The sequence below is a fragment of the Rhinoraja longicauda genome, chromosome 1, assembly GCF_053455715.1.
Source record: "Rhinoraja longicauda isolate Sanriku21f chromosome 1, sRhiLon1.1, whole genome shotgun sequence".
NCBI classification, from domain to species: domain Eukaryota; kingdom Metazoa; phylum Chordata; class Chondrichthyes; order Rajiformes; family Arhynchobatidae; genus Rhinoraja; species Rhinoraja longicauda.
In genome coordinates, this window is record NC_135953.1 from 45698314 (window position 1) to 45722818 (window position 24505).

At 41.9% G+C, this 24505-nt stretch overlaps 1 protein-coding gene across 1 annotated transcript in view; it reads left to right on the plus strand.

The window, feature by feature from the left end:
- Positions 1 to 24505, plus strand: part of parp8 (poly (ADP-ribose) polymerase family, member 8) — a 377738-nt gene that overhangs the window by 310759 nt on the left and 42474 nt on the right. Inside the window, exon 15 of the mRNA XM_078396674.1 lies at positions 17540 to 17632. Coding sequence (XP_078252800.1) covers positions 17540 to 17632 — 93 coding nt within the window. The remainder of the gene's footprint in view (positions 1 to 17539; positions 17633 to 24505) is intronic.

Here is a 24505-nt window from a genome sequence, read left to right on the forward strand (position 1 = left end):
TATGGATAGAGAGTACACCTGTCCGACAGATTCAGTGGTGGTACTATGAAGGCACTGTTAGTGATGGTCATTTTAGCCCATCGGGCAGAGTTGATTCTGTGTCCTTCCAACAAAAGAATGTAAAAACATATATAGAAACTGCAGAAGACTCTTTTTCACATGTGTCCACACCTCCATTCAATAAGATCATGGATGATCTTGCACATTAGCACACTTCTCTGCTCGTAGCTTCTACATCTCAATTCCCTTATCACTTCTATAGTCCTCTTGGGAAGAGAATTCTGTTGGTTTCACCAGATTGATTTCTGAGATGAGGGAACTGTTCTATGAGGAGTTCCTAAGCAGACTGGGTCTATACTCTTAACAGTTTTGTACGAGGTTTGACCGAGTAATGGTCAGAATGATGCTTCTTTAGATTGGTACATTTAGGAAGAAGGATCACAGATCCAAATTCAAGGGCTGAGTTAGGTAGTAAACTAATGAAATTCTCCACCCAAGAGGTAGCCAGTGAATCACACAAGGTATGAATCAGTTTAGGCTGTCCTCGCCTTCTGTGGGTTCCGCACCATCAATATCCTGGGGATCACCTTTGACCTGAAACGCAACTCCATCAGCCGCGTAAGACTGAGGCTGGAAGACCAGGTCAGAGGCTGGTACGTTGTGACAACTGACTCACTTCCTAAAGCTTTTCCACTCTCTAAAAAGGCACAAGTACGGAGCACGATGGAATACCTTCTATTAGGACTTCCAGCGACACTCAAGAAACGGGGCACGATCAGGACAAAGTAGCCTGCTTGATTTGCATCCTATCCCGAACTTAGCTATCTTTTTTCCCCTCCACCAGGATGGTGGCTGAAGTCTACAAGATTAAGTCCTCAACCACATGTATTGATTTCCGCTGACTGGCGGAAGCTCTTCACTCTTCACTGTACCTCGGTACACAGGACAATAAACTAAACTCAACGAAACTCTCCGAACAGCCCGTAATCTCTAACAGTGAGGACGTCAAGGGCACCAGGCTCATAGGAACATCCCCAACTGCAGGTTCCCCTTCAAGGCGCGCAACATCATGGCCTGGAAATATACGTCGGTTCATTCATCGTTATTGCTCTAAATCCAGGAACTCCCCACCCTACAGGATTTGTGAGAGTTCGCCTGAGCTCCAGGACTGCAGTGGTTCAAGAAGACAACTCGCCACCCACCATCCCAAGAACAACTAGGGATGAATACTGACCTTGCCTCTGGTGCCCACATCCCAGGAAATGACGAAGTTAAAAGAAGCTGCGGGCCACTCAACATTAATGACTCATCACACATGCAGAATTCTGATGCTGGAAAATAAACGAGGTGTGCATCAAGATCAATCTTCAGTGTGTGGGTGAGCAGTCGAGCTGGCTTCAACAGGAAGGAGCCTTGTCACAGCAATGCCTACATGAACAGTGAAACATTTTAGATTTTAGATTTAGATTTAGAGATACAGCGCGGAAACAGGCCCTTCGGCCCACCGGGTCCGCGCCGCCCAGCGATCCCCGCACATTAACACTATCCTACACCCACTAGGGACAATTTTTACATTTGCCCAGCCAATTAACCTACAAACCTGTACGTCTTTGGAGTGTGGGAGGAAACGGAAGATCGTCGATAAAACCCACGCAGGTCACGGAGAGAACGTACAAACTCCGTACAGTACAGCGCCGGTAGTCAGGATCGAACCTGAGTCTCCGGCGCTGCATTCGCTGTAAGGCAGCAACTCTACCGCTGCGCCACCGTGCCGCCACATTGCTCTATTTAAAAGATCAAATCTGTTGATGCAATAATAAATTTGTCAGTTTTGCTGATTACTGTGCTGATACCATACTTAAATACTTATTTCAAAATACAATAGTTGCTCAAGGATGAGGAAAGACAATTTGTCCACTGCTTCTTATCTCCCTAGCCCTTCAATCCTTCCTGCCTGCAACCAGCCACAGCATTAATATCCCCAACATCTTTAATTTTATTAGCCTGCCTGAAATATTCCTCTGCTTTATTATATTTGTCAGATTTAATTAATTGTTCAGGCTTAAATTAGTTTTTTTTCACTAATTCAGCTGTATGTTTCACATTCTGCTGTCTTGCATTGTTCTGAAATCATCATTTATTTTCATTTAATAATAGTGTATATATTTCAATGTGCACTCTACCTCAGTAGCATCTCTAATGCAAGGGATTTAATTTTCTCTGATCTTTTCTCATTTTCACTAAAATTGATTTTATTGACCTCTGCAATCTTTCCATTGCAAGTATATTGTTTTTGTACAAAATGTGTACACGAGTGCAACTGTATTCTTATCTGCATATTATACTGCTTTGGCGTAACATGTAAACATATGCTATTCTTGTAACATAGCCCAGCTATGCTTGCTTTATTTAAGACAGGGATCAATAGGTTTTTTTTTTACAAACATTAGGGCAAACAAAAGATATGAGTTTGGTGCAGGAATGTGGCAATGAGGTTAAAAAAAAGTCAGCCCTGATCTTATTGGAAGGTAACGCATCCAGAAGAGTCTAAATGGCTAACTACTGCTCATGTAGAGACATAGACCAATACAGCACAGAAACAGGCCCTTTAGCCCAACTTTCCACTCCTGCAACATGTCCCATCTGCACTAGTCCCGCCTGCCTGTGTTTGGCCCCATAGCACTCTAACCCTATCCTGTCCATATACCTGTCTAAATGTCTCTTAAACATTGTGATGTACTTACATTCCACATTATTCACAATGTTGCAAGAGCTATCCATCTTTACTTCTAATGTTCTTAAATCTCTTTGACTAATTCTGTGCTATAATTACTGGAGTTTGCCATGTGACTAAATTATCCACAAATTGATCACAGTACAGGGATGCTTAAATATTTCTCTCATATTTGCTTCTTATACAGACGGAGGCCATTCATCCCACTGAGTACATGCTGGCTCTTGGAGCAATCCTATCAATCCCATTCCCCCACTTACCTTCACTCACACACCCATCAACTCCTGCCATTCTCCTGATAGAGGTAGTTTACAGTAGTAAAATAGTTTGCTGGCTCACCTGTTTGTTGGTAGTTTACAGTAGAGGTAGTTTGCTGGCTCACCTGTAGTTTACAGGTGGGCCAGAAAACCATGAGCCAGCACACATTTTGGGATGTGGGAGGAGAGTGGAATACTCAGGAAGAAACCCATGTGGTCACCGGAAAAACATGCAAGCTCCATAAAGACAACAATGGAGTTCATATCTGTGGAATTCACTGCCTCAGAAGGCAGTGGAGGCCAAGTCTCTGAATGCATTCAAGAGAGAAGTAGATAGAGCTCTTAAGGATAGCGGAGTCAGGGGGTATGGGGAGAAGGCAGGAACGGGGTACTGATTGAGAATGATCAGCCATGATCACATTGAATGACAGTGCTGGTTCGAAGGGCCGAATGGCCTACTCCTGCACCTATTGTCTATAATCAAACCAAATTGTTGGACTTGTGAGGCGTGTTTGTGCCCAGCTGCTTACTGGTGTAGTCTATCAATCAATTTCAAATGTATTTGAGTAAGCTCTCAGTGTAACTTGAAACTCTGTCGGACATTTCTTGACTCTCAGCATGTCAGTTAACTTATGTTGAAGATAGACACAAAATGCTGGAGTAACTCAGCACTTATCTTGGCATGTTGTCAAGCAGCTTCTATGGGGGGAAGATACAAGGAACTGCACATGCAGCTTTATGAAAAAAAAACTTGTTTTAATGGCCAGATTGATCTTTTATTGAAAACATTGAACCAGAAGAAAAGTAAGTTGGTACCTGCTTGAAAACAGACGAATATTATACCCAGTCACTGATGAAAATCACTGGCAATAATTTATTTGACATGTCTCCACTCCCTCAGCCATGAAACAAATGGAGAAATATTTGACTTTTTTTGCAGTGTTGTTCTTTGGAAAGGGCAAAGTGGAGATTGACAGATTCTTGATTAGCAAGGGTGTCACAGGGAGAAGGCAGGAGAATGGGGTTGAGAGAGAAAGATAGATCAGCCCTGATTGAAAGGCAGAGTAGACTTGAAGGGCTGAATGGTCGAAATCTGCTCTGACTGATGAACTTATGTGGCATTCATTAAAACTGTGAAATAATATAGGTGAACAGAACTTAAAATAGAACAGGATTAAGTGAAAAGGGAGGGAAACATGCATTTGCCGAAGTGATTAATAGTGGATCAGTAAATGGTGGAATGTCTTGGAGCAATAGATAATAGGTGCAAGAAGGTGAGAGACATTTACAAAACACGGTTGTAGTTGGGAATATGTGAGGATACAGGTGATAAAGCAGATAGTTGATATGATCCAGTATGTTTGAGATTAATTAATCAGTGCAGGGGCAAATGGTTGAGACAATGCAATTGATCTCAATAACGCAGAGTGGGACCAGCGAGGGAGAAATCACTTTGGTTCTTGCCTCTGACGATTTTCTGAGCCATCTTTTTGAAAACTGCATACACCAATCGGTTGAGATGTCCTGGTAATGGTGAGTTACCTGTGCTTGCCGCTAGAGTAAATGGTGTGAATGCACCTGCGAATCTACCAACCGTGTGGCTCTTACTCCTTTCTGACAACACTTCTGTCTCAGCCAGCTGTCAATCCTGCTGAAAACAATCAATATTTCTGATCTTTTCAACGTTAGGAAACAGAAACAAAATCACAAACTATTAAAAACAAAAACAATCAAAAAGATGAAGAATAATTTTAATCCTTAAATAAAAATATCTAAAACACATAGAATCTTGATGGCAATTTTTAAACAATTAAAAATACGTTTATAGAATTAAAGGGATTAAATTAATCTTAATTTATTAAAAAGTCGTTTTCATATTTATATTGTTTCCGTGCAGCTCTGCTTCATTATTCATAGTAACTGATTTGCTGTTCTTACATCAGGTCTAATCTGCTGGCATTTCCCCAGTGTAAATGCAGGGGAATTAGGGCAAATTTTGCTCTTTATCACTGGAATCCATGAAGCGCTGAATATCAGAGCACAGCAGGTAAATTAGCAGTTGTAGTAGTGGCCAGCACATTCAGGACTTCCACATTTGCACAGGAACCCCAAGTACGGTGGGATTCCTGTGGAAAACGTCAGCAGTTCCCTGCAGGCAAACCCCACCATTTTGTTTTTTATTTTGTTATTCTTAATCTCGAGCTATTGAATCCTAAACTTCAGGTGTGTTTCTCTTGAGTAGATTGATGGAGATGATCAAATTATAAAGAGCGTGGGATGATAAATTCATTCCAAAGGAAACAAATTGAATCATGAAAAATAATTGAAAGGAAAGTTGAATATTTTTGCGGAGTATGTTATTGCAATCTTTCGTCTTTAAAAATTAAATTATCTCTACCCTTGAAGCTTAAAACTTCTGAGGTTTAATAGTTTGGCATTTACTTTTAGACTTGAAAGAGATATAATGCGAAAACAGGCCCTTCGGCCCACCGAGTCTGTGCAAACCAGCGATCACTATGTGCTATACGCACAAGGGGCAATTTATAATTTTTACTGAAGCCAATTACCTACAAACCTGTACGTCTTTGGAGTGTGGGAGGAAACTGAAGCACTCAGAGAAAACCCACGTGGTCACAGGGAGAACGTACAAATTCTGTACAGACAACACCTGTCGTCAGGATCAAACCCGGGTCTCTGGTGCTGCGAGGCAGCAACTCTACCACTGCGCCACTGACGCCCTACTATCCTTGTTCTCCATGCAGACCAAAACAGACTGTGCTGCATTTTCTTTATTTCGCAAACTATCCTCTAACTGTTGTTCTGCGGATTGTCTGAACTTGTTTTATTCCTGTAACCTATAAGCATTTTCATATTTGCAATTCAATATTGTGGCATGTCTGATCTTACCTTACAATAGAACCACAAAACAAGACGGCAGGGAAGAGAAAAAGACATTTTTGGCCTTCCATCACAGTGAGGAGGGACTGGAGGAGACTCACTGTGATGGATGTTTATTTTTGTTTGGTGTTAGTTGTGATTGTATGTGTTATTGCATTTTTATTGATTAATCTTATTGGTCTTATTGTTCAACTGCGGGTAATGTTTCACTTTACTACACATTTATGTGTATGTAACAAATAAACGACTATTGACTATTGATTGACTAGTTATTTCAGGCACCTCCTAAAATTTGGAAATAGAAACGAATTTATTAGGCCTCTTTCTTTATTAAGCTGTAGAAAGTTGTGTGAAACTCTGGGATCATGAAGGAATCTTTAGTACAAGGGCTCTCTCAAATGTACATATATATATATAGGTGTAGGAAAGAGCTGCAGATGCCGAAGAAGGGTCTCGACCCGAAACATCACCCATTCCTTCTCTCCAGAGATGCTGCATGATCCGCTAGTTTGCTCCAGCATTTTGTGACAACCTATACACTGATGAGCCAAAACATTATGACCACCGACAGGTGAAGTGAATAACATTGATTATCTTGTTACAATGGCACCTGTCAAGGGGTGGGATATATTAGGCAGTAAATGAACAGTTAGTTCTTGAAGTTGATGTGTTATAGACAATAGACAATAGGTGCAGGAGGAGGCCATTTGGCCCTTCGAGCCAGCACCGCCATTCAATGTGATCATGGCTGATCATTCTCAATCAGTACCCCGTTCCTGCCTTCTCCCCATACCCCCTGACTCCGCTATCCTTAAGAGCCCTATCCATCTCTCCAATATAAATATATATGGATTTATTATTGTCACTTACTGAGAGATGGTGAAAAATCTTGATTTGTATGGTACACAGACAAGTTTCAGTACAATCAAATTACACAAGAGAACCACAGGTAGTGTAAATGAGAAAAAAACAGTGCAGATATTGTGTCCTAAGTTTCTGCCCTTGAGTCAAGAAAATGCTGAAAATTAAATACTGCACAGTATAATCTATTACTGAGGCTTTGCCTGACGTTATAATCATTTTCAGGCTTTTATTGTTCTCAGATGTGCATTTAACATGGATTTATCCAATACCTCGACAACAGTTTATTTAATTATTGCTGCTTCTGACATTGCTGAGGCAAGTAAGGCTATCCATTTCATTCATCAACATCTTTCAGATAGTACATGTTAAATGATTTTTCTCTCTGCAGTTTGAACAAGGGTTATTCCACAGGGCATAATGCATTGTTTGTAAATCTGAAACCCAAGAACAGATTGTTAGGGTAATAAATTAATTTCCCCCATTTTATGCCCCCCCAGCCTTTCATATATCAGTATCAGTTTAGTTAATTGTCACTTGTACCAAGGTACAGTGAAAAGCTTTTGTTGCGTGCCAACCAGTCAGCGGAATGACAATACAAGATTACAATCGAGACATTCACAGTGTACATGATAAGGGAATAGCATTTAGCGAAAGATAAAGCCAGTAAAGTCCAATCAGAGATAGGCAGTAGGATGGTTCAGTTGCATGATAACAGCTGGGAAGAAATTGTCCCTGAATCTGGAGGTGTGCATTTGTCCTCTTTTCTACTTTTAGCCCATTGGGAGAGGGGAGAAGAGGAAGTACTCAGGATGCGACTCATCCTTGATTATGCTGCTGGCTTTGCCAAGACAGCGTGAGGTATAAATGGAGTCAATGGAAGGGTTTGTGCGATGGTCGGGGCAGCATCAACAATTTGCTGCTATTTCTTTCAAACCAAGCTGTTTGGGAGCATAAAATCCTTTCTTTGGTGCATCTGTAAACGTTGGTGAGGCCTATTGGGGACATGCCAAACTTCCGGAGACTTGTGAGAAAGTTTAAGCATTGATGTGCTTTCTTGGTCGTTCCTTCAATGTGGGTGGTCCAGGAGAAGTTGTTAGTTATATTTACTCCAAGGAATTTGAAGTTTTCAAGCATCTCTACTTTGGTGCCATCATTGCACCCTGGGGTATGCTTCCTGAAGTCGATCACCATCTCCTTTGTCTCACTGACATTGAGAGAAATGTTGTTGTATCGACAGCAGGACATGAGTTTCTCAATCTCCTTTCTGTACTCCGACTCATTAATTGATATCAAGCCCACAATGGTGGTGTTGTCTGTGAATTTGTAAATTGAGTTAGATTTGTACAGTCGTGATTGTACAAAGAGTAAAGAATGGGGCTGAGAACGCATTCTTGTGGAGCACCAGTGTTGAGGATTATCGTAGGGGATGATTTGTCCCCTGTCCTCATTGATTGGGGTCTGTTGGTCAGGAAGTCGAGGATCCAGTTGCAGAGATGAGTGCTGCCTCCAAGTCCCGCGAGTTGGTGATACTAAAATGTGTATGAATTTGGAAAAAAAATTACATTTGGTGAGATAATTCAAAATAAAGAACCCAAAGTTGACATTTGTGTATATGTTTCTGTATTCAAGATATTTTGCATGGCTATTCCAAGTAAATGTTGAGTTATATGAACTAAGTTATACTTGAGGGTGTAATTACAGTCTGTGTATCAGGAGAACATTTTAAGCGGTGGGTCAAATTTGCTCCCTATGGCCAGGGCTCTGGAGCTCCAGCCCAGCCAGAGCCTGAAGATCCCATAGCTGCTGAGCTTCCGAGGACTACTGTGCAAACTGGTTTCTCAGCCTCTGGGCGGCCTTTGGTAACGTTGGACTCCTCTCGGAGGCCGTGACCTCTGTTGGCCCAGCAAAATGGTTAATCCAGAAAGGTGCCGGAAATCAGTGGTGGACACTGATTTCAATGCCAGCTCAAAGGTGACAATAGAATTGTATAGGAAGGAACTGCAGATGCTGGTTTACACCGAAGATAGACACAAAATGCTGGAGGAACTCAGCGGGACAGGCAGCAGCTCTGGATAGAAGGAATGGGTGACGTTTCGGGTCGAGACCCTTCTTCAGACTGGGAATCAGGGGAGAGGGAGACATAGAGATATGGAAGGGTAGAATTGTATAATTTACTGTAGAATTTCAGCTTTGCATAACAAAGATTTGTTTTTAGTTTACAAATGACAAATGAGCTTGTATCTTACGTAAGATGGGAATAAACATCATGGCAAGTGTCATTGATGCCAGTAAGTACAAGCGTTTCCTCATTCAACCAACATAATAGTTGTAAGTCGCTGCAGCCTGCTGTGCTCACAGGTTAGCACAGTGTAATAAGTCAGTCACTGAAACATGCTGCAACTTTCTCTGACAATGTAGCCTGGGGTGTGTGGTGAGCAACATTCCTTACTTGTCAGAGAGAGTGTAGAAAGAGATTATGTATGAACTGTGGCTGCACATCCTGAAACCATACCAAAGTATTTCAAGGCAGAATACTATCCAGATTTGCTAAAGTATTGATTCATGCAGTAATGTGCTTTTCTTAATGTTCAAGTTGTGCCTGTTACGAAAAGGATTAAAATGTTAATGGATGCTCATTAATTATTTTCTGTTAGAAGGTGAATAAGAGATGGAGATGAATAATGTGCGTGCAAATGCTATGTTAAACATAAACTGGACACTGTAAAGGCATAAAAATAAGAAGATCAATTCGTGGTCAGAATTTACGATGTGTTCAAGCTTTGATAGTTGCTATGAAAATGTATCCCCAGAAATTTCCTTTCGCACTCTGCCAACATAGTACACATCTGATCTTTACACACAGGCACTTGTTAGCAGATCTCAACAGCAATTAGGAGTAAGAGTGAAACCGAGTTCTCTTTCTGTCTAGCCAAAGTAAATAATGAAGGTTTGCCACTCAAAATAAATATAACCAAATAAAAGAACCAAAACATCAATCTAATAATAATGTTGCCTACATCATTGCAAAATATCCTAAGGTGTTTTGTAGAAGCTTTATTAAATGAAATTTGCAGCTTTTACAAACATTTTTCCAAATACAGTTTTTTGAGAGAACTAATACAATAAAAAAAATATATCAGAATTTGTCAAAGGAGTTGACCTTATTCATGATTTGGTTATTAACAGATATATTTCAGCAGTGTGCAAAACGTATGGATTAAAAACGTGATGCAAAGTTGATATGCAGTACCCAGCAGAACTTAAAATCTGATTCAACATATTCTGGTCCTAAATCGCAGGTCACATGGTGGCTGCTTGGCAACTGCGGTGACATCAGCTGGCATTAACTTTCAAAAAGTTGACTTTCATATGTAAAGCCCATGACGTACATAGGCCACCTCAGCAATGACCTTAACTGGAGGATGGAGTCCTGCTTCACCATTAATGTAATAGGACCAGGAGTATCTAGCATATTGCTGGAGATCCTCACAGTTAGGTTTTAAGTATTTTACTTGGTGTTTGCTCCTATCAATTCCCCCACTGCTAATCCCAATCACACCTTTCTTCAGGGCGCTCAGGGATGCATTCCTTTCTTCATCAAATCTGGTGCTTGACTTTTAATATTTTTTCCTTTAATGTATTCCTGATCATCACAGCTCCCAACTTCAGGTGCAATCCTCTCCACACAATAGACAATAGACAATAGACAATAGGTGCAGGAGTAGGCCATTCAGCCCTTCAAGCCAGCACCGCCATTCAATGCGATCATGGCTGATCATTCTCAATCAGTACCCCGTTCCTGCCTTCTCCCCATACCCCCTCACTCCGCTATCCTTAAGAGCTCTATCCAGCTCTCTCTTGAAAGCATCCAACGAACTGGCCTCCACTGCCTTCTGAGGCAGAGAATTCCACACCTTCACCACCCTCTGACTGAAAAAGTTCTTCCTCATCTCCGTTCTAAATGGCCTACCCCTTATTCTTAAACTGTGGCCCCTTGTTCTGGACTCCCCCAACATTGGGAACATGTTATCTGCCTCTAATGTGTCCAATCCCCTAATTATCTTATATGTTTCAATAAGATCCCCCCTCATCCTTCTAAATTCCAGTGTATACAAGCCCAATCGCTCCAGCCTTTCAACATACGACAGCCCCGCCATTCCGGGAATTAACCTAGTGAACCTACGCTGCACACCCTCCATAGCAAGAATATCCTTCCTCAAATTTGGAGACCAAAACTGCACACAGTACTCCAGGTGCGGTCTCACCAGGGCCCGGTACAACTGTAGAAGGACCTCTTTGCTCCTATACTCAACTCCTCTTGTTACGAAGGCCAACATTCCATTGGCTTTCTTCACTGCCTGCTGTACCTGCATGCTTCCTTTCATTGACTGATGCACTAGGACACCCAGATCTCGTTGAACTCCCCCTCCTCCTAACTTGACACCATTCAGATAATAATCTGCCTTTCTATTCTTACTTCCAAAGTGAATAACCTCACACTTATCTACATTAAACTGCATCTGCCATGTATCCGCCCACTCACACAACCTGTCCAAGTCACCCTGCAGCCTTATTGCATCTTCCTCACAATTCACACTACCCCCCAACTTAGTATCATCTGCAAATTTGCTAATGGTACTTTTAATCCCTTCGTCTAAGTCATTAATGTATATCGTAAATAGCTGGGGTCCCAGCACCGAACCTTGCGGTACCCCACTGGTCACTGCCTGCCATTCCGAAAGGGACCCATTTATCCCCACTCTTTGCTTTCTGTCTGTCAACCAATTTTCTATCCATGTCAGTACCCTACCCCCAATACCATGTGCCCTAATTTTGCCCACTAATCTCCTATGTGGAACCTTGTCGAAGGCTTTCTGAAAGTCGAGGTACACCACATCCACTGACTCTCCCTTGTCAATTTTCCTAGTTACATCCTCAAAAAATTCCAGTAGATTTGTCAAGCATGATTTCCCCTTCGTAAATCCATGCTGACTCGGAATGATCCCGTTACTGCTATCCAAATGCTCAGCAATTTCGTCTTTTATAATTGACTCCAGCATCTTCCCCACCACTGATGTCAGACTAACTGGTCTATAATTACCCGTTTTCTCTCTCCCTCCTTTCTTAAAAAGTGGGATAACATTTGCTATCCTCCAATCCACAGGAACAGTCCTGAATCTATAGAACATTGAAAAATGATCTCCAATGCTTCCACTATTTCTAGAGCCACCTCCTTAAGTACTCTGGGATGCAGACCATCAGGCCCTGGGGATTTATCAGCCTTCAGTCCCATCAGTCTACCCAAAACCATTTCCTGCCTAATGTGGATTTCCTTCAGTTCCTCCATCACCCTAGGTTCTCCGGCCCCTAGAACATTTGGGAGATTGTGTGTATCTTCCTCAGTGAAGACAGATCCAAAGTAACGGTTTAACTCGTCTGCCATTTCTTTGTTCCCCATAATAAATTCCCCTGCTTCTGTCTTCAAGGGACTATTGACTATTTTTTTCCTCTTCACGTACCTAAAAAAACTTTTGCTATCCTCCTTTATATTATTGGCTAGTTTACCCTCGTACCTCATCTTTTCTCCCCGTATTGCCTTTTTAGTTAACTTTTGTTGCTCTTTAAAAGAGTCCCAATCCTCTGTCTTCCCACTCTTCTTTGCTATGTTATAGTTCCTCTCATTAATTTTTATGCTGTCCCTGACTTCCCTTGTCAGCCACAGGTGTCTCTTACTCCCCTTAGAGTCTTTCCACCTCTTTGGAATAAATTGATCCTGCAACCTCTGCATTATTCCCAGGAATACCTGCCATTGTTGTTCTACCGTCTTCCCTGCTAGGGCCTCCTTCCAATCAATTTTGGCCAGCTCCTGCCTCATGCCTCTGTAATCCCCTTTGCTATACTGTAATACCGACACTTCCGATTTTCCCTTCTGCCTTTCCATTTGCAGAGTAAAACTTATCATGTTGTGATCACTGCCTCCTAATGGCTCTTTTACCTCTAGTCCCCTTATCAGATCAGGATCATTACACAACACTAAATCCAGAATTGCCTTCTCCCTGGTAGGCTCCAGTACAAGCTGTTCTAAGAATCCATCTCGAAGGCACTCTACAAACTCTCTTTCCTGGGGTCCATTTCCAACCTGATTTTCCCAGTCTACCTGCATGTTGAAATCTCCCATAACCACCGTAGCATTACATTTTTGACACGCCAATTTTATCTCCTGATTCAACTCGCACCCTATGTCGAGGCTACTGTTTGGGGGCATATAGATAACTCCCATTAGGGTCTTTTTACCCTTACAATTTCTCATTTCTATCCATACTGATTCAACATCTCCTGATTCTATGTCACCCCTTGCAAGGGAATGAATATCATTCCTTACCATCAGAGCAACCCCACCCCCTCTGCCCACCTGTCTGTCTTTTCTATACGTTGTGTACCCCTGAATATTCAGTTCCCAGCCCTGGTCCTCTTGTAGCCATGTCTCAGTCCTCTTACAATAACCCCATTGTGTCAATTTCCAGAATATACCTGTTCTCTTTTCTTGGGCCATGTTCTAGAGAACCTAACCACTTCTACCTTGTCTGCAATGGAAATTGCTGCCCTCTGCAAATTTGGTACAAATGCAGCACAACTTTAATGACAGTATTATAGAAAGCTGCACTGAAGATGTTTTTTGTTCACCCCTCCCACCCCCCTCCACCCTGCCCTGTATCTCTGCAAGCTCAATGCAACAGCAACCAACTAGTCACACTCTTGTTCCTGGGACCGTTCTAGGAAACCTTTCTTTCTGGGACAGTTTCTTCCTAGCTGTTATCAAGTAACTAAACCATCCTATCAACAACTAGAGAGTAGTCCTGAGCTACTATCTATCTCATTGGAGACCCTTGGACCATCTTTAATTGAACTTTACTGGACTTTATCATGAACTAAATGTTATTTCCATTATCATGTATCGGTGCACTGTGGATGGTTCGATTGCAAATCATTTATAGTCTTTCCACTGACTGGTTAGCACACGACAAAAATGTTTTTACTGAACCTTGGTACACGTAACAATAAGGTAAACAAACCAACAAATTAACCAACTACTTATTGTAAGTACTCAACCAGGTCTCCCAGCTTCCAAACCATTGGTTTTGTCCAGATTAAAACCACTTGCTGCATAAATAAGATTCTTCATCATTCCTCTGGTTCATTTGTCAAGGAATGAACAAATGAACATTCCTGTTGTAAATGACTTTCACTTCACTCACTTTCCCCTGATTCTTGGCTTTTAGTTTAGTTCAGAAACGGATCACGGAAATGGGCCCTTCAGCCCACCGTGTCCACACTGACCAGCGATACCCGCACACTAACACTATCCTACACACTCGGAACAATTTACAATTTTGCCGAAGCCAATTAACTAAAAAACCTGTACGTCTTTCAATGTGGGAGGAAACTGGAGCACCCGGAGAAAATCCAGCCAGGTCACGGGGAGAACGTACATACTGTACAGGCAGCACCCATAGTCAGGATCGAACCTGGATCCCTGGCGCTGTAAGGCTGTACCTGCTGCACCACCATGCTGCCCTTTTCTGCCAATGCACACAGTTTCTCTCTAATTAGTTTGTATTATAAAATATACAGAAGATTTTTAGATTTATAAAAAATAAATAAACAAGTGAAAACATGAGTTGTCTTTCCACTCATTCTAATAATTCTTATCACATAATTGTGTGTTTCATTATTGGAAAGAATAACAACACAGTCCATTGGCATTTTATAAAGGTCACAAGTAGATAAAATATTTTATATTTGTGTATTGTGATTAATGACATTAAGTTAACAACATGTGAGAAATATTGCAATGCATTATAGAGATCAGTAATATTTTCAAAGTAAAATATCTGAAGTATCAACACAAGTTTGAAAGATGCTAAACAGGCACATGATAAGAGAAAACAGTGAATCAAAAAGAATATTTTTTTAAAAGGACAAGTACAAGCCTGATCAAATCGGTTGGATTCAAGAAGCATCATAAAGAATGAGAGGCAAACCTTAATTGTGGAAGGTTTTGGACTTCTCAAGGCCTGACCAGCAGAGGCGTGGCAAAGTGAACAGGAGTAAAGAATAGGGCAAATGTAAAGCAATCTTTTGCTGTTGTCAGGCTGCAAAATGTGCAGAAATAATCATGGTAGAGTAATCTGACATGCTGAACCTTGTCAGGCCTACATTCTAGAAGGGCCACATCATTGTATTGGTATTGTATTAGTTTATTATCGTCACATGTACCGAGATACAGTGCAAAGCTTTTGTTTGTGTGCTATCCAATCATATCAGAGAATACTATGCATGAATACAACCAAGCTAAACATATGTCACAAATGCCCTTGGACCCTAGGATTAGGTGTATTTAATTATTTTCGTGGGGGGAAAAACTTTATTGGAGAAGATAAAGCAACACAACAATGAATAAATACTCCTATATATCTTAAAATGTTATTTATTGCTGAATGATTGCCACCCTTTAGTTGGTGCTGCCACCAGCTGGGCTTGCATGGTATTGCAGTGAATACTCTGGGGTTTTCATGAAAGCAACTGATTGAATGATTGAGGGATTCAGCCAAGCCGTTCTGTGAGTGTTGAACTAGTTTTGGAAAGGAGTATGTATAGATTTATTTGACTTAATTTACAAAAACTCTCAGATTATTAGGCTGATTTGGATGTACCATCATCCATTTTCAGTAATAAGGCAGCAAAACTAAAATAGACGAGCCTTTTTATGTGCACAATCCAGGTCAGGAGACTGATGATAAGGAGTAAATAAGTGTCTTGCAATTCCATGCTAAATTCCATATGTTCTAAATGGAAAGTTTCTTAATCGGTCTTGCCTTGGTATTAGGAATCATTATAGATTTCCCATTGGTGGTAAAAGTTCATTAATCACTGCAACAAAGTTATATTATTTGGATGTTTAGGGAGGAACTGCAGATGCTGATTTATACCGAAGATAGACACAAATGCTGGAGTAACTCAGTAGGTCAGGCAGCATCTCTGGAGAAAAAGAATAGGTTACGTATTGGGTCGGAACCCTTCAGTCTGAAACGTTGCCTATTCTTTATCTCCAGAGATACTGCCTGACCCGCTGAGTTACTCCAGCATTTTGTGTTTATCTTCTTTGGAGTTGTTTGAATATTTTTGCATATTCTTCATGACTGACTTGGTGGGCAGCTCAGAATTAACCCTGTTTACACCAGACCAGATAAGATCAGTCATTCCCTAGATGACTTTAATAGACCAGCAAGATTTCTGCACTAATTCAAATAATTATCCCACTGATGCCAGCTATCTTTCAAAAAATAATTTGCAATGTTTTTTAAATGTCTTTTCCAATTCCTCGGATGCAATGGTGGGATTTAAAATTTCACGTTAAGTTTGTTGCTAACCCAGTGATATAATCACGAGAAGAACTAAAACTGAATATAAATAGAAATTGCACAAAATATAAAACCTGTCAAGGAGCAACACTACAAAGTGAAAAAAAAGTTAAAATTTCAGGTTAATGGCATTTATCAATACAGTTTAAGCTTCATTAGTATTTTTTCATGAAAAAAAAGATTCCAATTTACCTTTCTCAGTTTTAAGTTATTTTTGTACTTTTGTAGCTCCTTCCTCTTATATTTCACTTTATATTCTTTGTTCAACAGATCTGAAAAGGCCTTGACCAATGCCATTCTGTTAGTGACCAGCAGAAGGCAGTATAGCAGTGTTTATTGATAAGCTCAATTCTTCTTTTTCTTCTTTAGTTTGTTCATTGGAAGAGACTATATGGAGTTAAAATGAATAAAAAACTGGGGAATTGAAATCATCACTCACTAACTTATAAGGACTGGCCTACAAGTAGCTCTGTTACCCCATAAAGATGGCCTAGTAGAAATGTATCATCTTAATAAACTTAAGAAAACATATATTGAATTGATTTGAATACATTTTATTAGCCAAATATATATACATACAAGGAATTTGCCTTGGTGCTTTGCTCGTAAGTAACAACACGATATACAGTAGGCAATTAAAAATAAAACATTAGAATTTAAATATGAGAAGAATGAAATAAAATACCAGAGCAAAAGGAGGCTACAGACTTTTGGCTGTTGAGTAGAGCTACTGCTCGTGGATAAAAGCTGTTTTTATGTCTGGCTTTGACAGTCCAGAGTCGCCTTCCAGAGGGAAGCGCTTCAATGAGTTTTTGGCCAGGGTGAGAGGGGTCTGAGATGATCTTGCCCGCTCGCTTACTGGCCTTTGCAGTGTACAGTTCGTCAATGGGGGGAAGGTTGCAGCCATCAACCTTCTCGGCTGATCGAACGATGCGCTGCAGACTCCGGATATCATGCTTGGTGGCTGAGCCAAACCAGACCATGATGGAGAAGGTGAGGACAGACTCTGTGATGGCAGTATAAAACTGGACCATCATTGCCTGTGGCAGATTGTGTTTTCTCAGTTGCCGCAGCAAGTACATCCTCTGTTGGGCCTTTTTGACTGTGGAGTCGATGGTGGCCCCCCATTTAAGGTCCCTGGAGATGATGGTTCCAAGGAACTTAAATGACTCCACAGATGTGACTATGGTGTTGTTGATGGAGAGTGGGGGGAGGGGAGGGGGAGCTCTCCTAAAATATGCAACTGAAATTGAGTAAAATGATGGATTAGCATCCTATTCATTTACTGTTGACGTATTTATGTAGTTTATAATATGTCCATATCAGCTTTCTGAATTAACCATGCTTTGTTTTCTGTATTACAGCCCACAGTTTGTGAACGGGAGCTGTGCGTTTTTGCCTTCCAGACTTTGGGAGTAATGAATGATGCTGCAGATGAAATAGCAACAGGAGCCCAGGTATGCGCCTTTCACTGACTTCACCATTTACAGTATTTGACAATCTGTGGAATTCTCTGCCTCAGAAGGAAGTGGAGGCCAATTCTCTGGATGGTTTCAAGAGAGAATTAAATAGAGCTCTTAAAGATAGCAGAGTCAAGGGCTATGGGGAGAAGGCAGGAACGGGGTACTGATGGTGGATGATCAGCCATGATCACAGTGAATGGTGGTGCTGGCTCGAAGGGTCGAATGGCCTTCTCCTGCACCTATTGTCTATTGACAGTTACAAAAGGCAGGTTGCAATGAAGGATTGGGTGGCACAGAACAATCAGGTACTCTCCCTTTACACATAGAATCCAGATTATAACAAAGTCATCAGTGGTGGGGAAGATGCTGGAGTCAATTATAAAAGAAGAAATTGCGGAACATTTGGGTAGCAGTAACAGGATCATTCCGTTTACGAAGGGGAAACCATGCTTGACTAATCTTCTGGAATTTTTTGAGGATGTAACTAGGAAAATGGTCAAGGGAGAGCCAGTGGATGTGGTGTACCTGGACTTTCAGAAAGCCTTTGATAAGGTCCCACATAGGAGATTAGTGGGCAAAATTAGAGCACATGGTATTGGGGGTAGGGTACTGACATGGATAGAAAATTGGTTGGCAGACAGGAAACAAAGAATAGGGATTAATGGGTCCCTTTCAGAATGGCAGGCAGTGTCTAGTGGGGTACTGCAAGGCTCGGTGCTGGGATCGCAGCTATTTACAATATACATTAATGACTTAGATGAAGGGATTAAAAGTAACTTTAGCAAATTTGCAGATGATACAAAGCTGGGTGGCAGTGTGAACGGTGAGAAGGATGCTATGAGGTTGCAGGGTGTCTTGGACAGGTTGTGTGAGTGGGCAGATGCACGGCAGATGCTGTTTAATGTGGATAAATGTGAGGTTATCCACTTTGGTGGTAAGAACAGGAAGGCAGATTATTATCTGAATGGTGTCAAATTAGGAAATGGGGAAGTACAAATAGATCTGGGTGTCTTTGTTCATCAATCACATAAAGTTAGCTTGCAGGTGCAATGAAGGCAATGAAGAAAGTTAATGGCATGTTGGCTTTTAAGACATGAGGAGTAGAGTATTGGAGCAAAGAGGTCCTTCTGCAGTTGTACAGGGCCATAGTGAGACCGCACCTGGAGTACTGTGTGCAGTTTTGGTCTCCACATTTGAGGAAGGACATTCTTGCTATTGAGGAAGTGCAGTGTAGGTTCACTAGGTTAATTCCCGGAATGGCGGGACTGTCATATGTTGAAAGATTGGAGCGACTAGGCTTGTATACACTGGAATTTAGAAGGATGAGAGGGGATCTTATTGAAACATATAAGATTATCAAGGGATTGGACACGCTAGAGGCAGGAAACATGTTCCCAATGTTGGGGGAATCCAGAACCAGGGGCCATAATTTAAGAATAAGGGGTAGGCCATTTAGAACGGAGATGAGGAAAAACTTTTTCTGTCAGAGAGTTGTAAATATGTGTAATTCTCTGCCTCAGAAGGCCAATTCTCTGGATGCTTTCAAGAGAGAGTTAGATAGAGCTCTTAATGATAGCGGAGTCAGGGGGTATGGGGAGGGGGCAGGAATGGGGTACAGCCATGATCACATTGAATGGCGGTGCTGGCTCGAAAGGCCGAATGGCCTACTCCAGCGTCTATTGTCTAAAGCCAGGAGCCAAAAGTCTATGAAATTAGTCTGGACATTGAGGTACCAGGTTTCCGTTTTAAATGTAAAATTCCTTATGGTATTCTGGTGAACTAGAACCAGCCTCGCAAAAGCACATTAATTAGCCATTTATAATGTTTTTATAGAAACATAGGTTTAGGAGGAGGCCATTTGGCCCTTCGAGCCAGCACCGCCATTTATTGTGATCATGGCTGATCATCTACAATCAGTAACCCGTGCCTGCCTTCTTCCCATATCCCTTGATTCTGCTAGCCCCGAGAGCTCTATCTAACTCTCTTTTAAATTCATCCAGTGAATTGGCCTCTACTGCCTTCTGTGGCAGAGAATTCCACAAATTCACAACTCTCTGGGTGAAAAGGTTTTTTTCTCATCTCAGTTCTAAATGGCCTTCCCTTCATTTAATAGACTGTGGCCCCTGGTTCTGGACTCTCCCAAAATTGGCAAAATTTTTCCTGCATCTAGCTTGTCCAGCCCTTTTATAATTTTATACGTTTCTAAACGATTCCCTCTCATCCTTCTAAATTCCAGTGAATACAAGCCCAGTCTTTCCATTCTTTCCTCATATGACAGTCCCGCCATCCCGGGGATTCACTTCGTAAACCTACACTGCTCTGCCTCAATAGCAAGGATGTCCTTCCTCAAATTGGGAGACCAAAACTGCACACAATACTCCAGATGTTGTCTCACCAGGGCCCTGTACTGCAGAAGGGCCTCTTTACTCTGAAACTCAAATCCTCTCGTTATGAAAGCCAACATGCCATTAGCTTTCTTCACTGCCTGCTGTACCTGCATGTTTACTTTCAGTGACTGGTGTACAAGGACACCCAGGTCTCGTCACCCACTTCCCTTTTTCCTAATCTGACACCATTGAGATAATAATCTGCCTCCTTGTTCTTGCCGCCAAAGTGGATAACCGCACATTTATCTACATTATACTGCATCTGCCATGCATCTGCCCACTCACTCAACCTGTCCAAGTCACCCTGCAACCTCCTAGCATCCTCTTCGCAGTTCACACTGCCACTTAGCTTTGTGTCATCTGCAAATTTGCTAGTGTTACTTTTAATTCCATCATCTAAATCATTAATATATATTGAAAATAGTTGTGGTCCCAGCACCGAGCCTTGCGGCACTCCACACGCCACTGCCTGCCATTCTGACAGAGACACCGTTGATTCCTACTCTTTGTTTCCTGTCTGCCAATCAATTCTCTATCCATGCTGATACACTTCCCCCAATGCTGTATGCTCTAATTTTGGCCACTAATCTTCTGTGTGGGACCTTTTCAAAGGCATTTTCATTACTCAGTAAGCTATCCACGAGGAGACTGAGATGTGCAGACTTTAATACTCTTGTGTTCAAAGGTGTTAGTTGGTCTTAACAGGGCCGACAGCTGAGGAACTTCAACTGCCTTCTGCTTCCATAACAATCAATTATGGTTCCTGTAATCACAGTTAACTTTTCCAGCCCTATGTCTCCCGACACACAGCCGGTGTTGCTGCGATATTCATTCCTTGAGGTGCAGCAGGCTGCAAGCGACAACTAGCCCAGAAGCTCCAGACATCTCTTACTGTCTTTTAGCAGCTTATTTTGGAAAAATATTTTGGAATGAAAATTTATTAATAAAAGATAAAATAATGAGTCAAGTTAAAACTTTAAAGGTTATCAATTAATTTAAAATATTAGCTTTTGTAAAAATAACAGTAAACATCCTTCATCTACCTATTTAATGAATATCTGCAACCCATTCCAACAAATGGAGCTACACTAGATCTGCCACCCATTATGGTTGGTGTAAAACCAAAGGGCTGAATGTGGAGCATATCCAGTTCTCTAGTTCATTATGTTTTTCCATTAAGTACATAAGTTATAAGAGCAGAATTAAGCCATCAAGTCTACTCCGCCATTCAATCATGGCTGATCTACCTTTCCCTCTCAACCCCATTTGGGGGTCTTTGCATCAGCATGACCTGGTCCATTTATTGTCTAGAAAGTGAATGTGCATGGAGCAAATCTTAGCCTAACTGCGTTGCATTTGCAAACAATACATTCTATCAATGGTCAAGGGTACTTAACTGTCACATGTGCAAATGCACAGTGATTTTTTTTTTACATAGTAAATTATTGCCATACCTAAGCACAATCCCCGAGTGGGAAAGTGGACAAAGTGAGTCCACTGAGACCGCATGCAAGAGGCGCCAGATTTTTGCGCCATTCCAAAGTCCGGTCAACGCTCGAGATCATATACAATACAATACAATACAATATATCTTTATTGTCATTGTACCCAGGGGTACAACGAGATTGGGAATGCGCCTCCCATACGATGCAATAATTTAAGTAATTAACAGCAACCCAACTAAACAAAACAATTGTAACAGTTTTTAGACAGGGTAAAGTGCAAGTTGATCTATGCGTTGTGGCCATCCGGCTCAGCAGGACCGGTTCATAGCAGCTATGGCCCTGGGGATGAAGCTGTTCCTGAGTCTGGAGGTGCGGGCGTAGAAGGCCTTGTATCGTCTGCCCGATGGAAGGAGTTCGAACAGACTGTTGCAGGGGTGTGAAGAGTCTTTGTGGATGCTGGTGGCTTTTCTGAGGCATCGTGTGTTGTAGATGCCCTCCAAGTCTGGTAGCTGTGTTCCGATGGCCCTCTGAGCTCTATGGACTACCCGCTGTAGAGCTTTCCTTTCTGCCTCCGTGCAGCTGAGGTACCACACAGGGATGCCATGCGTTAGGATGCTCTCTATGGTGCAGCGGTAGAAGGTCGTCAGCAGCTGTTGGGGTAGACCAGACTTTTTCAGTGTTCTTAAGTAGAACAGTCTTTGTTGTGCCTTCTTGACCAGCGCAGCAGTGTTATTGGACCATGTTAGGTCCTCCGAAATGTGAGTGCCCAGAAACTTGAAGCTGGACACTCTCTCCACACTGTCCCCGTTGATAGAGATCGGGGCATATTCCCCGTTATGTGACCTACGGAAGTTGATGATCAGCTCCTTGGTCTTGGTGGTATTTAGGGACAGGTTGTTATCCGAGCACCAGTCCGCCAGGTTCTGCACCTCCGCTCTATAGTTTGTTTCATCCCCGTTGGTGATAAGTTGGATCCTGATCCAAGAAAGCCCCAGGCTGCTGCAAGCCCTTCAGCCATTGTGTTCATCTACCGAACTGATGTCCCTCTCCACACCTGTCCGCCCGTCCATGTTTGTGTTCCGGGGGTGCCTCCCGAAGCCGACCTTGAAGGTGCAGAAGATAAAGACTTCTATCGGTTTTGCTCCTCGTCCATCATTGCCGGCTGGAAAATAGGTGCTGGAATAGGCCATTGGGCCCTTCGAGCCAACAGCGACATTCAATATGATCATGGCTGATCATCCAAAATCAGTAGCCTGTTCCACCTTTTTCCCCATATCACTTAATTCCATTAGCCCCAAGAGCTAAATCTAACTCTCTCTTGAAAACATCCAGTGAATTGGCTTCCACTGCCTTCTGTGGCAGAGAATTCCACAGAATCACAACTCTCTGGGTAAAAATATTTTTCCTCATCTCAGTCGTAAATACCCTACCCCTTATTCTTAAACTATGGGGAACATTAAAAAATGGGGAACATTGGCTTGGCTGCCTCTCCCTACATTCCGAAGCAGGAGTGAGGCAGGTGAGAGGCTGGAAGTCAGTACAGAAGGCGATGAAAGTAAGTTCAGTCAACAGGGTAGGCAGAAGCATGCAGGAGTGGGGAAGGACTGGTAGATTAAATTACATTTACTTCAATGCGAGGAGCCTGACAAGTAAGGCAGATGAACTCTGCATGGATAGGTACATGTGACTGGGACATTATAGCTGTTATGAAAATCTGGCTAAGGGAGAGGCAAGTTTGGTGGCTTAATGTTCCAGGGTACAATGTTGCAGGCGAGGTAGAGGTGGGGTAAAAGAGGAAGGGGGGGGGGGTTGCTTTATGGATTCAGGAGAACATCATGGCATTAGTTTGAGGTAGAGGCAAAACAATCAACTAGGGAAATTGAGAAGGGCAAGTACTGAGGTGTGGGTAGGTGAGCCTTTTAGGACCAGCAACCATAGCTCTATCAGCTTTAAAATATGGATCAGGATAGGGTGGGCCCTTAAAATATAGTTCTGAATTGGAGCAAGACCAACTTTGATGGTATTAAACAGGAACGTAAAAATTGATGAACAGGATGTTTACAGGCAAAGGGACGTTCGGAAAGTGGGATGATTTTAAAAGGGTGATAGTTAGAGTTCATGGTATGCCTGTTGCTGTTGGAGTGAAGGGTAAGGCAGCTGGGAAAAAGGAAGCTTGGATGATGAGAGAATTGTATGCACTTTTGGTCACTCAGCTATAGAAGGATGTCATTAAGATGGAAAGGGTGCAAAAGGATCTTACCTTGAATTATAGGTAAGATCCTTGGGCTTGAATTATAGTTCGAGATTGGATTGACTGGGACTTTTTTATTTGGAGCGTAGGAAGCTAAGAGGTGACTTTGGAAGATCATGACAGGCATGGATAAAGTAAATGGTCACAGATTTTTTTCCCCAGTGTAGAGGATTCTAAAACTAGAGGGCATTGGCTAAAGGTGAGAGAGGAGAGAGTTAAGATTGACCTCGGAGGTTAGTCCACATCTGAAATGAGCTGCCGGTGGAAGCTACAGAAGCAATTCTGACTTTTAAATGATATTTAGACAGATATATGGATATGAAATGTTTAGAGGGCTATGTCTAAATGAAGGCAAATGGAACTAGCCCAGTTTTCCAATTTGGTCAGCATGGACAAAGTGGGTTAAAAGGCCTGTTTCTGGACTCTATGACCCTGGATACAATATTGAGATAAATATAACCTAGACTGCTTTTACTTACTTTGATTGGGAGATGTTAGATCGGGGACATCTCATTCTGCTACATTCCACACTACATCATTATGGACAGAAGTATCTTGCTGCATTCTGCAACAAAGTCTGGAAACGTGTTGCTGAAACTAGTGATCTGATGCAGAACAAAATTGTTGCCCTCTGAACCAAATTGGCATTAACCACATTAGTCTCTATATTGATTAGGCAAGAGATCTTTGTGATTATAGACAATGGTGCTTCTGATTGCACCCTGTAGCAGCATAAATCAGAAATCTGGGCTCTACGGATGTATATGGGATGCAGTTTTGAGTT